General features: G+C 46.9%; 1 protein-coding gene across 1 annotated transcript in view; it reads left to right on the forward strand.

The window, feature by feature from the left end:
- Positions 1 to 1,357: 1,357 nt before the first annotated feature.
- The window catches only part of Hgsnat (heparan-alpha-glucosaminide N-acetyltransferase), a 28,529-nt gene continuing 11,905 nt past the window's right edge, over positions 1,358 to 17,981 (forward strand). The window contains exons 1-9 of the mRNA XM_041673954.1: positions 1,358 to 1,561; positions 4,876 to 4,991; positions 5,797 to 5,933; positions 6,327 to 6,448; positions 8,604 to 8,673; positions 12,624 to 12,693; positions 13,968 to 14,077; positions 14,919 to 14,995; positions 16,313 to 16,343. Coding sequence (XP_041529888.1) covers positions 1,360 to 1,561; positions 4,876 to 4,991; positions 5,797 to 5,933; positions 6,327 to 6,448; positions 8,604 to 8,673; positions 12,624 to 12,693; positions 13,968 to 14,077; positions 14,919 to 14,995; positions 16,313 to 16,343 — 935 coding nt within the window. The 5' untranslated portion in view covers positions 1,358 to 1,359. The remainder of the gene's footprint in view (positions 1,562 to 4,875; positions 4,992 to 5,796; positions 5,934 to 6,326; positions 6,449 to 8,603; positions 8,674 to 12,623; positions 12,694 to 13,967; positions 14,078 to 14,918; positions 14,996 to 16,312; positions 16,344 to 17,981) is intronic.

The following is a 17,981-nucleotide window of genomic DNA, read 5'->3' on the forward strand; positions in this document are numbered from 1 at the left end:
GATCCCTGGACTGGAGTTCCAGCCGCTATGAATGGCCATGTGAAGGCTTCCTACAGTCCCTAACTGGGGAACCACCTACTGAGCTCTGTTTAACTCACCTCCCTTCCACACTAGAGGTTGAGGGTTCTGCTCTATCTGGGTAGAGCTTGAGGGTACACAGGGGGAGCTCTGCCAGGGCTGCTATCACCTCACCTTTAATTTCCCCCAGCATTTGGCAGCGTCAAGGAGCGGCAGGGGGCAACCATAAGCAGTAATGCCGTCCTGTATTACAGCCTTGGGGTAACAGCACCCTTAACCCTACAACCAGTCCAGTCTTCTCCAGTAGCATGGGTTAGAGCTCTCAGCTTGGGGTCTGGAGCTCCTGGCCCTGCAAACATGAATGCTCTCTATTTTTCCGGAGCTTCTCTGGCTCCTAAAAACTTTTTTTATGTTTTGTTTTTTGTTGTTGTCGTCGTTTGTTTGTATAACGGCCCTGACCATCCTGGAACTCACGCTGTAGACCAGGCTGGCCTCGAACTCACAAAGATCCTCCCACCTCTGCCTCCCAAACGCTGAGATTAAAGGTGTGCGCCAACACGCCTGGCTAGAATGTGATTCTTTTAATGCAATTGCACGTTTAATGCAACTTTGCATAGCTGGATTTTTAAATGAGTCCATCTGAGAAATTAAATAAATGTAATTGCAAAGCTAAGCGCAGCCTGTTTCCCCTCATCTTATTTAAGACTTTCGCATGTGGCTGTGTGAAGAAGGGCTGAGCATTTCCTCTAGCTGCACAGTGTGATGGCCATTTGGATTGCTCATGCGATTTTGCTATTAGAAGCAATTGTGTTACAAATTGTGCCCTTCCTTTTTCACCTGTGACGGTTTCCCTGGGAATACAGACAGCGGTGTGGATCTGCAGGGTCCTCATCCCTGCGCACCTTTAACGTCCACAGAAGACTGGCAGCAGCCTCTTCACCGTGCCAGAAACAGAAGACCGTTTAGGGGATGTATCCTTCCCTCTATGTAGTGAACGCCTAGAGTTTGTGCGTGTGAGAGGGAAGCTCTTCAGTCTTGTTCATTACGCAGGAATCTTCTACAAGGACAGGGGCACGTTAAAAGGCTAGGGTGTAAGAATTTAGAATGTCGGTCAGGAAAGTGGTGAGGGTGAATAACTGGGGAAGCAAAGACCACTCTTCTGGATGTTTCTCTCCACTGGAAAACACTGCGCAAAGGGTAGAAAACAATCAGGATGCACTCTGCTGTGCTAGGGATAGGCACACACTTTCCCACGGGGCGGGGCGGGGCTTAGGGAGGCAGGAGGCGGGGTCTGTGGCGGCGCAGCCCCGCCTTCCCGAGCAGGACAGCGGCGGTGACGCCATGGAGCGGGCGCAGACGGGCCGGTCGAGCTCGCGCAGGCGCCGGGCGAAGGAGCGCGGCTCAGCAGCGGTGACAGAGGAGCGCAGCTCCCCGAGGGAGGCGGCAGGCGGCATGGGCGCGGGCCCGGCGCTGGTCGCGCTGCTGCTGGCCGGCTCGGTGCTGAGCGCCACGCTACTCGCCCCCGGCCGCCGGGCGGAGCAAGGTGAGCGGCCGCACGGGCTGGGGGCAGCGGGGACCGTGCGTGGGCCTGCCCGGGACGACCTCCGGGGCACAGGACCTGAGCGAGGCGCTGGCTCCTCTCTGGGGTGGGATGCAGTGGGAGCTGCAACCCGGGAGCCCGGCCCGGCCTGGCTTCCCAGGTTCAGTTCGCGGGCGCCCGGGTTGAGTGCTCAGTCTGGCTCCGAGTTCACTATGGGAAGGGGTGGGGGAAAAAAGGAATTCTGGGAGTTCCCTCGACCCCAAGGTTCCAGGGTCCTGCAACACCGTTCCACAAACTCCTTTCGAAGCTAGCTTGGCTCAGGGACTGAGGCAGGTGGACAAACTCCCTTTGCGCATTGTATAAGGTAGGGCCTATCATCCTGCACGGTGTGTCGCCTGCCTCTTCCCCACCGTCCACCCCCTTTTCCGGCTCAGAACTTGGATGTGGCTTCTGTGAGAAACACCCCCCCACACACACCTTCCAAACTTTAAAAATACATTGAAGTAATGCAAAGAAGTACAAAGAAAGATGTAAGAATTCAGGGTTTTAGGCTTGTCGTTGGGAGGAGCGATTTTTAAAAATCATGCTGAGTTTGGAGTCTGGTCAGGGTGTTTGAACTTGTTGTTGCTGTTCTTTTTGAAGCTTCCCAGGCAGTTCTGATGTTCAGCTAGGCCTGAGGGATTCTGTATAGTCCTGACTACCATAGTAACATTGGCAAGAGCTTTGCGAGTCTAGAATCCACAAGGGAAATCGAAGCACCACTCAGGACGAAGAAAAAGAAGTATAGTCGTTCCAACCACCAAGGGATGCTGAAATGATAGAGAAAAGATGAACAGGTGCACAGGGGATTAAACTCGAAAAGGAAGATAGTCAAATATGGTGTGGAGAGATTTGTCTCCAGGTGAACTAACTGGCAGTTCTTCTAAACGACCCAGGTTCGATTCCCAGTATCCATATGACAGCTCACAGCCATATATGACTCAAAGTTTTCAGGGTTCTGATGCTATTTTCTGGCTTTTTGGGGGCACCAGGTACTCGTGTGGTATATATACATGCATGTAGGCAAGGCATCCAAACGCACTTAAAGAAGTTATCAGGAAAAAAAAATGAAAAAAAATACGACAAAGATAAAACAACCAAGCAAACCCAAGGCTACCTGTGTTTAAGAGAGGGATTAAATAAGTATTACAGCCAATCATAGGCTAGGAAAAGTCATGCAGCCAATCACAGGATAGGAAAACAGTCATGCAGCCAATCACAGGATAGGAACACAGTCATGGCATGCATTTGGAGGACCTGTTCAAAGCTCTGTTTTCTATTTATCAGCTGGAAAGTGAGAGAGAAATCCAAAGGCCGATGAAAAACAGAGATCCCCAAGCAGATACACTTCCTTCCTGGAGTGTGATAATCTAGGCTGTAGCTGACTGACCTCCACTTAGACCTGCCAGCTAGCAAGCAGCTTGTGACCTTCAGCCAGCTGGTTGATTTCCCTAGGTCTCACAGTGGTGCCTCCCTGGAGCCCCAGCTCTTTGGGAGACTGAAGCAGAAGGATCCCTGAAGCCCACAGTTCAAGGCCAATCACAGCAATGCAGAGAAACCCCAACTGGGAGGGGGAAGGAGGACACTTAATATATAAGTCTTTTGGGATGTGGCACGTAGTGAGAAAGTCACTGCCAGCCCCACTAAATAGGACTGGAATTTCACAGTACTTTTGAGATTGTATTAAAATCTTTGAAAGACTATTTTGGAGGGGAAACGTCACTCATGAAAGTTCATTCTCTGGGTACTTTGTTTAAAGAATAACATACAAGGCTCAGAATGTCTCAGCACTGAAGTGTGTTGTCAAACCCGACTGCTTGAGTGGGGTCCCTGAAGCCTACATGATGAGGGGAGGAGCCACCCCAGTCCCTAAATGATTATCATCTTTGTGCAACCCTAATGATGTCATCTAGCAAGCCGTGACCTGGACCCCTTATTGAATGTGAAAACGGAGTTTCCGCCCTTCAATCGTCTCCCACACTTGTGACTCCTTCAGATCTGGAGATTCAGAGTCCCCCACCAGAATGAGGAGGTAGAAGAGGTCTAGAATATTAAGAGGCAAAACCTCCTAGGAGCCTTGCCCACCTGCTTATGAGAGCTGGGAGGGAGGGCTGCGACTGCATTTACCTTTTTCTTTTACTGCTCCTGTCAGTGTAAGTGGGACTTGGTTCCATTATTAGGGTCCCAAGAACCTAGGCCTGGCAGCTGCCCTTGGCTTTGCTTGGCCTTGGGTTGGAGGCTGAAGGAGTGGCAACAGCACACAGCTGGTAAGTGCACGTAGGTGTAGCACTTGGGGCCGGTCTTCAGTTTTGCTTCTGGGAGAGCTGGATGATGCCTCTATGTAAGTGCAGCAGTCGGTGCAGGCTGGACTGTTTCTAGACTGCGTAGGCCAAGAGCGTGAGGTCACACTCCGGCTGCCGTTGCTGTGTATCAAGACCTGGTGGTCAGGTTGGGCCCCATGGCTGGATCTTGGCCGTGATATTCTCAATGAAGTCATTGGGCTGGATATGGAGGGTGATGATCTTGTCTGCCATTGCTTTCATACACATCTGTCTGTATCTTGGTGTCTCCTCATATAATGTTTATATGTATGGGTGTCTTGTCGGCATGGATGTCTCTGTACCATGTGCATGCCTGGTACTTGCAGAGGCCAGAAGAGGGTGTCAGATCTCCTGAAACTGCAATTACGGATGGTTGTGTATTGCCATACGGGTGCTGGAAGTCCAACTTGTGTCCTCTGGAAGAGCAGTTAGTGCTCTTAATGGCTGAGCCACCTCTCCAGCCTTTGATGTCTCTTGTTGCCTCCTTGGAGAGGTAGAGCTGCAGTCTGCATTTGTAACAAGTTGCGGAGGCTGAGCTCATAACTAATGTGGTAAAGTCTAGACATGGGAATAATAGACTCTTGGTTCAGATCATTGATTTCATTGGAGAGCTGTGGCCCTGGGCAGGGGCAAAAGCCGTGGGATTTGTTCTTCTGCAAAACAGAAAAGAGCCTAGCTCATGACCTCCGTATTATTCAGTGAGTGTTACCTCCTCAGACAGTCCTCACACCCTGGATGGGAATGGTGCTGACGGGACCTCAGTTGTAGCTGAACCATCTGTGCAAAGGGCCTCTGCGTGTGGCACTGCACACAGGTCACGGGGCATTGGGCTGAAGACTGCACATGTTCCGGCCTGTAGTATTTGTGAAGTACTAATACTGTGTTTGTCTGTCTCCCTCTGGTGCTCTGGGTTTTTGGTTCTTTTGTTTTGTAACTTTTCTTTTCGATCCTTATCAGATGTAGATGAGAAGAGGCCTGTGGAGCTGAAGATGGATCAGGCTCTGCTTCTCATCCACAATGAACTATCGGGAACAAGCCTAACCGTCTACTGGAAATCTGAGTCCTGTTACCAAGTGCGTATCGTCTGCATCCTCTCCATTTGCTTCGGGTCTTGTTTGGTACTCCTTCCAGACACAGTTCTGATGTCTAAGCCCTATTCTTGTTCCCTTCAGATTTACAGGCAAGGAAACAAAAATAGTTTATAGTAAAGAACTAGATGGAATATGATCAAGGGAGAATGTTTGGCAGTGATTGGTGTGCTCTGCTGCCGACACCACCACTGGCTAAGACGATTCTTATCCAGTAATTTCACTTTTGGAAATTTACATTAAGGAAAGAATTTAAAGGAGTAAGAACCTCATGGGTAGATATTTTAAAATAATAAATTTATATGACAAAAATGTAAAGCTACAGTAGAAAATCCTGGAAGACATAAATACCCACGGTGCTTATAGTTGGTGACATATGTGTAGTAAATAGAAATATGTAAAATAGGATCCTGTAAATTGGTTAAATAATATTGAAACAATAGAATGCAAGATTTAAAGTAGGCTGTATTTATTAACTTGTGAAAAGTTTACCTATACATAAAGATGGTTCAATTCCATCATGGCAGTCATTATTTTAATATAAAATGGGCAAATTTTATCTGCATTACTGCAGTTTAAGTTTTTTAAAATACAGGAAGAGTTAGGATTTTTTTTCTCTTGGATATCGTGTCCCCCAACCACTGACAGACTTTGAAGACCCCGAACAGGACGAGAGGTGCAGTTTATGGGAAGGCTCCTACCTAACAGCTCAGGGCCCTGCCAGATGACAGTGGCTCCTAGTCTGAGAATGAGAACACCCTGCATGTGCCTGCTGACTTTGTCTCCACAGTGCACCTTCCAGCCTCTGGCGAACGTCTCTCACAGTGGCAAACCTGCGAAGCCACGCGTTACGGCCGTCTCAGTGAGCACCCAGCACGGGTCCATCCTACAAGTCAATTACACCCAGGGAGAGACTGCAGCTTGCAGGTCCGTACCTGCTCGTTGTGGTCTGATTTGAGTCTGCTTTTCCTTTTTTATTTTTTTCTGCATGGTTTTGCTTTTCTTCTCCTTAAAATATTTTTTTTAATCTTCCTGAATTTATATCGTTCCTTGCTGATGGCATTAGCACAGCCTAGCTCCAGTGGTTCTCAACCTTCCTAACACGGTTCCTCATGTTGTGGTGACCCCCAACCATAAAACTATTTTGTTTCTACTTCATCACTGTAATTTTTCTGCTGTTGTGAGTTGTTTATCAATGTCTGATATGCGGGATACTGATAGTCAACCCCACAGGGTCTGGACGCATGGGCTGAGAACCACTGGTCTAGCTCCTTGTTTCCACGTGTAGCCGTTGGCCTTCATTTTGCCTGCTCTTTTTAGGCTGGAATACAAATTTGGAGAATTTGGAAACTATTCCCTTCTGATCCAGCATGCTTCCCCTGGAGCCAGTGAAGTCGCCTGTGACCTAGTTGTCAACGAGAATCCAGTTGACAGTAACCTTCGTACGTATATGCTTCATTGTTTTCTTAAGTTTGTATTTTCAAAGTTTTCGGTCTCCTTGCATCTGACACTTCATGACGTGGTCATTCATTTAAAACATGGATTATGTATTACCACTACCGTTCATTTGTGGCACAGTTGGAGTTGATTTTTGGTGCTGGGGATTAGAATCAGGACCTCACCCATGCTAAAGCATGTATTCTATACCTCCAATCCCATTTGGTGGCTTTGCTATGTCATAGATACATATGAAGAAAATTATGTGATATAGCTCCGTATTTTGATATCGCTGGGTTTAAGCACATGTGGGAAGAAACTAGAAATAGGGCAGTTAACTTTCTGTTTGGGGGGTTAGGGCATGCATAGTGTTTCCTGGGAGCCTTGACACTGACGGCTCCTGAGGTCCCCTCACAGTAAGGGACATCCTTCATTGTCTCATAGCTCCACGGCAGAGCATCTGTCCCCTGAGCCCTCTCTAGTATTATTGTGTGTGATACTCTTTAAAGAACAACCGGGGACCTTCGTGTCATTAGTAAGTTCTTTTCACAGAGAGCTAAGAGTGACGTTATCTCAAAAGAATGTAGATCCCTTACCAAGGGAGCATTGTGGGCAGCCCACGGAGTTAAAAGAGTAATGAGGCCCAGCGAGATGGCACAGCAGTTAAAGCCCTTGCTACCAAGCCTGAGGATCCAAGTTCAGTCCCCTGGAGCTCACATGGTAGGAGAGACCAGACTCCTGCAAGCTGGCCTCCGACCTCCGCACACGCACAGTGCAGCACACGTATGTACACACTAAAATTAAATGTAAACACAGTTAAAATGTAATAAGTGTTACTGATGAAAAACTAATGTGTAAAAAGTATAAAAACTGCAGGGTTATTATGAAACAAAGAAGAGGAAAATAAGAATAATGCTTAAGTTGCCTTTGGAGTAAGTCACAGGAGCCCTTAATATGGACGGTAACTTAAAGTTGTCTGTTGAGGGTCATTGAGATGGCTCAGCAGGCAATGGTGCTTGTTGCTGAGCCTGGACCTGGAAGCCACTGTGTGCTGTGACACCAGATAGACAGGCTCTTGCCAGCTTAGCGTGTCTCTGTCACACGGTCAGCTGCAGGTGCCTCCTCAGTGTGTATGTATGTCGCGTGGTCAGTTATAGGCGGTGCCTCCTCAGTATGAAAGAGTTGTTGGTAGCTTTGCATGAGACTGTTTGTGAAGAAGTTTTAGGTTTACAGATATGTTACAGAAAGTTTCTGGACACCCTTTATCTAGCTGTGTGTATGTCCTTAAACTGTATAATCATACTATAATTACCCTGTATATAATCATTGGGGCCAGGGACTTAGCATTTACACAGCCCCGATCTATACACGTTTAAACGTCTCAAGTTGTCTTTTTTAACATACATTTGTTTATTTATTCTGTGGTTGGTTCCACAGTCCACGTGTTGTGGAGTCAAAGACAACTTTGGGGCTTTTGTTCTCTTCTTCTTGTTCCTGGGGTTGGAACTCAGGTTGCAGGCGTGGTGGCAAGGGCATTTATTGCTGAGCCATTTCCCCTGGTATCGCTGCTCTCACTCAGGAGCTGGTCTAGGATCCCACGTTGCATTTAATTGTCAAAACTGCCTTGTCAGTGTCCTCTTGGCCTTGCTTTGTCTTTCATGGCCTTGATGGTTTTGAGAACTGGTTGTTTAGTAGACTGACCCTGTTGTGTGGTATGACAGGAGACACACGAGGTCACCAGACCTTCTGCAGGACCCTTGTCTCAAGAACACAGTGAAGTACATAGGGATGAAATGAACAAGGAGAAGGGACTCAATAGATGAAACCTTGCAATACTGTTTTTGTTTTCCTGAAGATAGAACCCAAGTGCTTGAAAATGCAAGGTCAGTGCTCCACCACTGAGCTGCGTCCCCAGCTCCGAGGGAGACGGTCTTTTGATGATAGTAATCAATCATCCAGGAACTGAGTGATGGATGCGCTGTGAGCGTGTCATGTAATGCTCCTGCATGCTTTGTTCTTAATTGTTTGTACAGCGTTTAGCATAGGAGTGTGAGCTTTGCTCATATTTGCTTCCAGCTGTCACTGACAGGGTAATGTGACGCCCCAGCAGCTTTGATACTTATGATGACGTTTTAAGGATAATGTTTTCTTCTTTTATAGCTGTGAGCATTGCATTCCTTGTTGGTCTAGCCCTCATCATCGCGATATCTTTCCTGAGGTTCTTACTGAGGTAAGTTGTTGAGGAGAACATGACCGGGAAACAAAGCCCAGAAATAATATACCCAGAAAGGGTGATTTGGCCCTCCATTGGCTGCTCTTCCACCTCAGGACAGTCACCAAAAGGAGGCACACAATGACTGTTAGTATTTGTTCAGCAAGTGTTTGTGCATCTGCCATGTCTGTTCCAGTCCTGGCATCCGAGCAGACTGTAATGTTGTCTCTGACTGTAGGGCATGCTCACAGGGTGCAAACGGGTCTTTGCCTTTATTCTCCCAACATGGCTGAAGATGGAGATGTTTGAGAAATGTTTAGTTCCTAAAGAATCTCCTGGATTGAGTTTTAGAAGGTTGCCACACTGGTTTCTTCTCCACCCCTCAGCTACATCTTCCTCTACTTCCCATTAGCTCAGGAGTCTGGGGGCCAAAGTCTGCACAAGGGCACCATGTCACGTAGGACCTCAGTGTGGATTCCTTTTCCTATGGGCAGAAGCATCTGCTTGGAGGAGAGGGCATTTGGCCTTCTCTGCCTGGTTAACAGTGATCCTGGCGAGTGAACCAGTAGACCAGACAAAAAAAATAGAGCAAACTCAATAAACCAAACAGGCTGGTTTAATCAAGTTGAAGATTTAATTTACTTTTAAAAAGTAATCTGTATGTGTTTGTATGTGTCTGTCTCTGTGTATCTGTCTATTTTTGTCTCTCTCTCTCTGTGTCTGTGTGTGTGAGAGAGAGAGAGAGACAGAAAGACAGACAGAGAGAGAGAGAGAGAGAGAGAGAGAGAGAGAGACAGACACCACAGAGGCCAGAGGGGTGTGTGCGTGTCCGTCCGTCCATCTGTCCGTGTCCACAGAGACCAGAGGCATTGGATCCCCTGGAGCTGGAGTCAAAGTAGTTGTGAGCCACCCTCTGTAGGTGCTGGGACCCAAACTCAGGTCTTCTTTAAGAACAATATGCATTCTTTATTGCCAAGCCATCTCTCTGCCCTTTAATCAGCTGTAAAGGAAAGTTCTTTCATGTTTTAAGGGAAGAAGAAGAATGATGGTCATGTGACACACACACATGTAACCCCAGCAGTCAGAAGGTAGAGGGGGATTTGGAGTTTGGGTTCAGAGCCAGCCTTGACTCCATAGTGGAACTGGTCTAGGAAGGAAGGACAGACAGCAGGAAGAGAGAGACTGTATTCTCAGATGTTCATCCCTTAGGGTCTTGGGTCTCCTGAAGGACCACAGACTTCATTAGGAAGCTGTGTTCTGTAACGAGTCTTTCTCTGTCCTGCTAGCCAGCTCCCAAATAATGACACGGAGACTTCCGACTTCTTTTTTTTTTTTTTTATTTTTCGAGACAGGGTTTCTCCGTAGCTCTTGTAGACCAGGCTGGCCTCGAACTCACAGAGATCTTCCTGCCTCTGCCTCCTGAGTGCTGGGATTAAAGGTGTGCGCCACCACCGCCCGTCCGACTTCTTACTAATTATGAAAGCTTGGCCTGTAGCATGGGCTTGTTCCTAACTAGCTCTTATAACTTAAATTAGGCCATTTGTATTCATCTATGTTCTATCTCCTGGTATTGTCTCTTTTTCATCTTGTACTTCCTGTTTCCCCTCTGTGTCTTCTGGTGTCTCCTGCCCCTGAATTCTTCCTCCTCTTCCTTTCTCTCCCTGAAACTCCCACCTATACCTCCTGCCTAGCTATTGGCTGAACGCAGCTCAATTGGTCTGTAGACCAGGCTGGTCTCGAACTCACAGAGATCCTCCTGCCTCTGCCTCCTGAGTGCTGGGATTAAAGGCGTGCACCACCATCGCCCGGCTCGCAGCTCAATTGGAAGTATTAAAATATAACCTTAGTTTGGCTGCCTTGAGGGAGCTTATATATTCTGACCTAACTTTGTGAGCTTTTGAAATTGTTTCATCCCATGTCTCGGAAACCTGACCTTATATTGGTAAGAGTCAGTTGCTGCTTAGGCATGACGATTTGATGCAGCAGCTTCCCGGGAGAAAACAGAAGCCTTGCAGTTTCATTTCTTTGGAGCCAGGTGTTGGCTTGTCAGTCTCTGCTGAGATGGACATGCTGTTCGACTGTTGCGGTGTGCTCTCTCTTGGTGCTCTGCGTGTGCCTGGCTCTGTCCCTTTGCTCCATCGTAACAGAGCTGGAATGAGGTTTTTGCAGGGAGGAGCCATTCATCTTGCCATCTTGGCCCTGTGTAATTGGACTAATCTTTACCTCTCCTGCAGAGGGGTGAGCTCAATGCTCTGGCGGAGGGGAGCTAAAGGCCACCCCTTGCTCTGTGGTTTCCCAGCACACCTGTGTAAGTTAAGGACGTTTTACAGGCCAAGAATGATGTCCCCCTTCTCTTGGAGAAGAAACAAAGACAAGTGTCTATTTACTTTTAAGTGTTTCAGCCTCTCTGCTTTGGTGCTTCCTCGAATGTGTCTGTGTTAATGTTTCACACCACAGTAATGCAGGCAGGGCCATGTGGACCGGAAATGGTCCTGGTTTGTAAGAGGTGTTACAAGCGGAAGCACGGGCTATGTGAATAGCACGGGCTATGTGAATTTTATGTGGACCTGGTTTGAACATTTGAAGTGTGAAGAACATCTACCAGCCACCAGACTGAGCAGGCTGTGAAGATAGCAAGGAGCATTGCTGTCATTTGAATTGCAGTGATGGGAAACCTGCATGATGGCACTTGTCACTACCTGACGACCTGACCCAACCCGGTTCCACGTGAATGGAGAGAACCAACTCCGGCAAGCTGACCTCTGACCTCCACACATGGCCCATGCGCATCTCCCCCACATAATAAATAAAGAAAGCAGATTAGACTATGATAATATTGTGGTTGTGTTTAGAGACAGAACAGTGTTTCCCTTTTACAGAGACCTCAGTGTTTCTGGATCAGGCGGTTTCGTGCCCGGGCTTTCTTTACAGTACGGAAAGGCAATGAGTCAGGAGGGGAAGTTAGGGGAAGTAAGATTGCCCACGTGTGGATATTTGAAGCTCAGTGACTCATTGTATTTATCAAAGCATATGGATGGCTTTGTTTGAAAGCAAGCTGAGATATAACTTTTGGGTTCTTTTGGTTTTTTTGGTTTTTCAAGACAGAGTTTCTCAGTGTATCCCTGGCTGTCCAGGACCTCTCTGTGTAGTTTGCCCTGGCCTTGAACTCAGAGATCCATCCTCCTCTACCTCCCAAGTGCTGATATTAAAGGTGTGCAACACCATGCCTGGCAAGATAGTCTGGTTTTTTTTGTTTGTTTGTTTTTTATGTGTGTTTATGTGTGTGTGGCGGGGCATACACATGTGTGGCGGTCAGAGGACATCTCTTGGGAATCAGTTCTTTCCTACCTTATGGGTTCCTGAGATCAAGCTCAGGTTGTCAGCCTTGGTGGCAAACATCTTTACTTAGTGAACTGTCTTGTGAGCTGGAGATCTTTGCAAAGATTTATACCCAAGTAGAGATCTCATCTTAAAGAAAATCAATGAATGTACTTACTCTTTTGTCAACCATGTAGATGGGTTTAATTTGTAAATTAGGTCAACCATACAAATAAAAGAATTGCCAATGGATGCTCTCTCCAGCTTACTCAGTGTGTGTGTGTGTGTGTGTGTGTGTGTGTGTGTGTAGTTACAATCACATGAAGGGTGCTTTTTGCTTTTTATATGTGCTCGCTATTTCTTATGTGTTCTTTTAAGTCATTCCTAATTGAGTGGTCATGGTTGTTGCCATGTGCCTTCTGATTTTCATGGCAGTAAGAAGCCTGGTGTCATGAGATTTTCAGGGCCCTTTGAGTTGTCACCACTTGTTCTTACTGACGAGGCGACCACAGACTCTACTCTGTTTTGCCATTTCTAAAAGAACTTTGATGATGCTTATGGAACTTAAATTTTATTCCAGTAGCTAGTCATTTTGAAAATATTACCATTCAAGAAAGAAAACTAATGGGGGCTTTTTTTTTTTAATACAGTTTGGAAGACTTCAATAATTGCATTTCTAAGGCAATAACTTCTCGAGAAACTGACCGCCTCATCAATTCTGTGAGTTATTCGAGTCTGCATGTGTTGTCTGGGAGGTATTCTGGATTTGAATTTATAATTTCCCTTTCAGTGAGCATCATTGTTCCACCTAATGCATTTCAATTATATTGTGGAAAGTCAGACTGTATGTTCTGAATGTTTTCTCTGTGTGTATGCTACACAGACTCTACCTGCTGCAACATTCCTGGCCAGGACCTGGATTCTTCCTGTCTGTTGGGATTATCAGTGCAGGCCGCATTCCCTGCATGCTTGCTTACATGCTTCCTTTTCTTTCCTTTCTCTCTCTCTCTCCTTCCTCTCTCTCTTTCTTGGAGACAGGCTCACATATAGCTTAAGCTGACCTCTAACTTACTGTGTAGGATATAGCTAAGGATAGCCTTGAACTCCTAATCCCCACTCTTGGCCACCTCCTGAGGGCTGAGATTGCAGGCAGACGTCTTGGTGATGGGGCAGATGTGCTAGAGAAGCGTCTTTCCGGCTGGGACAGTCCTCTCACATCTGTTTTTGTATTTTATTTTATTGCTTATTTGTTAACATATGTGTATGAGAGAGACACACGCGTGTGAGTGTGCGCATGCATTGCTGTGGCCTGCGTGTAGAGCTCAGAAGACAACCTGTGCGAGTAGATTGTCTTCTTCCGCTGTGGGCTCTGTTATGAGGCCTGTGCAGCAGGCACTTCAAGCACAGCCTTCTTGCTAGCCCCCAACTTGTCCTTAATAAAGAGCAGCCTTGTCCTTGTCTTCTGTGGAGGGCCCATACCCTCTCCCCTCTCTTTCTCAGTAAGGGTAGAAATCTGGGCTGCCTTAAGATGTACAATTTTTCATTCAGCAGCCAGCCCTGTTTGAAAATAAATGAGCCAAAACATCAGAATTAAATGTGTAAATGTTGATGGCCATTGTAATGACCAAATATGCTATTATATTTGGACTAATGAATTTTCAGGAACACCTTTGTTTTCATGTCGGTTCTGGACTAACTAAGAACCAGTTCACACCTTATTTTTTTTTTGGTGCTGAGGGCCTGAACACATGGCTCTCCTGACACTGAGTTAACCCTCAGCCCCAGACCCATTTCTTTGTGTCACTGTCAACACGACTACCAGCAAACTCCACAAAGTGGAGAATAAAACCTCGGAATGCCGTCTTTACAAAACCAAATTATTGTCCCAAAGTTATCCTTACGTTTCCACTCTGATTTCTGTGCTGGGATACCACATAATGAAATCTATTCCTGAGCCTTGTTAAGTACCATGTCTTTCTCTCTTTGTTTGGAAGGAGCTAGGATCCCCAAGCAGAGCAGACTCCCTCAGTGATGACTGTCAACCAGAAACACGACGTGTGCCTGCCTCGCCTTACCGTCTCCGATGCGTGGACACGTTTAGGGGGTAAGTGGGACTCATAACGTGGTGGATACGGATGGGTCTATTTCAGATTTTGTAGTTACACACAAGCCCATTTTTAGCTTAAGGTATTTTATGTGTTTACTGGTATGGTGTTGCATTCAGCACCCAGGAGGCTGAGGCAAAAGGACTGCTGAAAATTCAAAGCCAGCCTGGGATAGCTAATAAGACCTTTTATCAAAAAGACAAAAAAATAATATAATGTCTGCATCCTCTCTGTCATGACAAGGGCCAGAGTGTGGGCAAACCACTGGCGTAGCTTGTGCTTGGCTCAGAGGTCATTCCCAGTACCACAAAAATCAAACAAGAAAAGTGAAACAAAAGTCAGGGTCACCGTGAGGTGGAGAGAGAAAAGAGGAGGAACACAGCCAGAACCAGTTTCCACCAGTTTCTGCTAGTATGTTCAGTGGTCTGGGCAAGGGGCTCTGTTTAGGCCACACTGCCAGCTCGGAAGGCACGCCAGCCCATGGCTGCATCTCACCCTTCGCGACTACTCTGCCAGCAGACAGAGTGAGAGGCCATTTACAGGAGTTAATCCTCCCCTTCTACCATGGGGGCTGTGGTCTTTAGGCCTGTAGTGTCTTTACCAGCTGGGCCATATGGTCAGCCCAAGTGTAAATTTTTCTTGAGATACTGTGTTGAAATGTTGGTGGCCGAGCATCCTTGTGTGGCCCCTCATAGTGAGCACCAGATAATTGTATCTTAACCTGTCTACTTGTGCCATCAGCTGCTCTGTAGAGTCGCACTATCATGTGATACCCCTTGTGTGAAAGCGTCTGTCCTTCAGGGGTTGTGTCAACACCGCCCCCCTTTGTTTACCTTATAGGCTAGCCCTCATCCTCATGGTCTTTGTCAACTACGGCGGAGGAAAGTATTGGTACTTCAAGCATTCCAGCTGGAATGGTAAGTTACTGGTCCCCCAGCCTGACCCCCAGAGAGACTGGGGGATGACACAGCATTACCTGTGGGCCTCCCACCCTAGCTTACTCAGGGGCCCTTGAGTTTTGTTCTCCCATGGAGCTAGAGTGATTCTCTGTAAGGAAGCGGAGACTGGATTTTTCTGCTATGAGACAACAGGTCTCCACAGGAAGTAAAAAAGACTTGGTTTTACACGATCATTTTAAGGCTACTGTGTTCTTGGGGACTCTGCCTTCTAAGACTTACATCTTTCTTGGGGTGCAACTTACGAAGACCAGTCTGAGTGGCCCTTGATAATAGCTATAAACCTGGGTGTATAGTTGCTGGAACCAGGAGAATGATGGACTACCTCATCGTTACAGACATGGTTCTTTTTTTTTTTGGTTTTTCGAGACAGGGTTTCTCTGTGGTTTTGGAGCCTGTCCTGGAACTAGCTCTTGTAGACCAGGCTGGTCTCAAACTCACAGAGATCCGCCTGCCTCTGCCTCCCGAGTGCTGGGATTAAAGGCGTGCGCCACCACCGCCCGGCTACAGACATGGTTCTTGAGAACTTTTAGTTGCCTTTATTTTGGCCAGACAGAATATTTTTATTTTGTAAAAATAAATATTTTTTACAATATAATTCTAAAATATAATTGCAAGAATATTTTTTATTCTTTAAAAGTCTGGGGAAGCCTCTAGAAGAGAGTTCATTGTGTTTGACCCAGGTTCCATGTATGGATGGTAGAGTCTGCAGCTGATGCAGCTCGATACTTGGTCCTGCAGTGGCCTCTGGACTTTGCTCAAGTATAAGACAAGATTCATGTGTTTGCAAAGCAGCTCAGCAGGTAAAGGTGCTGGCTGCTAACCTGCGCTCAATCCACAGTGTGGAAAGAGACTCCTGTACATTGTCTCTGACCTCTACACTTGACTCCCCATACATACATAATAAAGTTAACAGAACAATGTAGAACAAGAGTCCCCTCTCCTGTTCATACCTAAGAGCAGCTTCTCTCTTGTGTGACTGAATGGTTTCACTATGTTCCCTGTTGGACATTCTGCTGGGAGACAGGGAGTGGACACTGTCTCCCAGTGGAGGCAGAGAATAGGTTTCGACCAGTACTACTGCACAGACTCGTCCACAGACTCCTAGTGTGAGTGGTTTACAGGGAACCCTCCCAGCCCCGGGTCCAGTGCCTTATGTGGCTCCTGGCTGTCTGTTGTACTTTCTGTGTAAAAATGCAGTGCATACAAGTTTTGGAACTGGGAGGTGTTTTATCCTAGTGTCCTCCTTCTTACGTTTGTTCTCACGTCATTTTGCAGGACTGACTGTGGCCGACCTCGTCTTCCCCTGGTGAGCTGACAGTCTGTTGTGAGGGTTACGTACATTAGTGATTGACTCCAGTCACCCATGATGCCTTACTGATAATGACAGAAAGAGAGAACAGCACCTCCCCTTGGAGTCATTAACCACAACCTCTACCTCCCATTCCATCGTCTCCCAGCTCCTTGTCTGTCTGTTGCTAGGCTGTGTCTGTCCCTGTGCCTGTCTGTGGGTGCTGTGTGTGTCTCCCTAACATAGGGCTCCACTCTGCATTTGTCCAACAGCACAGAGAGCACCAATGGGGAGGGGAGGGGACACTTTACAGAACTCTTTAGTAGAGTTCTACAAGGGATGATGTCACTGGCTCCAGCTGATCCCAGCTGACCCAGACAGTAAGCACCATTGTTTGTCAACCACTGTCCATAACTGGTTGCTTTCAACCTTTATGGCAGATTTTAGGAAGTTGCTCTCAACCTCTGTATTCGCTGCTTTTGGCTATGATATACATACTTTCTCTGGGCCAGAGGCGTGGAAGAGTTGACCATTTAAGATTACAGCTATGCATTGCCTTGGCTGTAAGGTTGAAATCATGGGAGATCCAGAGCAAGTAAGGTTGGCTGTCACACTGTTCTCCTAAAGGTAGAGTAAGTGGACAGGCTGAGTACACAGTAGGACAGCCGTCATAAGTGACTTCAGGCTGTATAATAACCTGGCTGTGAGGGCCAGTGAAAGTTCCAGTCTCTTAGGATGTAAGAAATATTTTATAATATTGCATCACCACTGCCTGTCATCAACTCTTCCACAGATGGTCTCCTGCCCTTTGTCTTTGAAAGGCTGGAGCCCTGTCTGTGACCAGTTCTGGGTCATGAGCCTGCGCTTGTTGTGAAGCCCTAGCTAGCATAAGTTATGTTACTGTGCAGTTCGCATACCTGACATCATGTTTCTGCGTGTGTACTTGAAAGGTGTTGACATTGTGTGTTCGCATGGGGCTGGAGATTTAAACTGAGACCTTGTGTGCGCTCGGTATACCACCGCACCGTAGTCTCAGCCCCAGAGATGAGTGCTTTCATACGAAACACCTTGTTAGAACAGACATTTTCTACTTGATGCTGGACTCCTACCGTAAGTTCTGAATTTATAGGCAGGTTCTATATGTGTAAATCATATTTCTTAAAAATAGGTGTGGTAAACCGGTGTCTGTGAATATGGATGAATAGATAGCAGGAAATGATAGTTGTGACTTAAAACCTAATTTGATAGTAGAGTAGAAACTACTCTACTATCCCCAGTGGATTCTGGTCTTGTCAAGGCGTATTTCCTGTATGATGTGTTTACCCCAGTGCTCTGAGGAACTCTAGTGCTCCGTCACTGGAGACAGTTCCGGGAGAACGGTTCACATGTTGGGACTCTGGCATTTTATGACTATCATAGACTCAAGGTTTGGGGAGAAATGTTCAGTGTTTTGAGAGGATTTGGATAGATCGAGTGTTGTTTGCCCGAGATGTGGTGATGACCTCAGCATACTGTCTGCGCTGCTCCATTACTGCTCTGTGAGACAGCTACATCCTGGAAGGAAAGCCAGGGGCTCTGGGAGGCAGCCAGAGCAAGCCGCCTTTCCCTAGCCCTGAGCCAATAACTAGGAAGAGTATCCCGTTGTTTTGTATTGGC

Source organism: Microtus oregoni, unplaced genomic scaffold (assembly GCF_018167655.1).
Source record: "Microtus oregoni isolate MIOR12 unplaced genomic scaffold, Mior012 000024F_ref0000369, whole genome shotgun sequence".
In the NCBI taxonomy this organism is placed as follows: Eukaryota; Metazoa; Chordata; class Mammalia; order Rodentia; family Cricetidae; genus Microtus; species Microtus oregoni.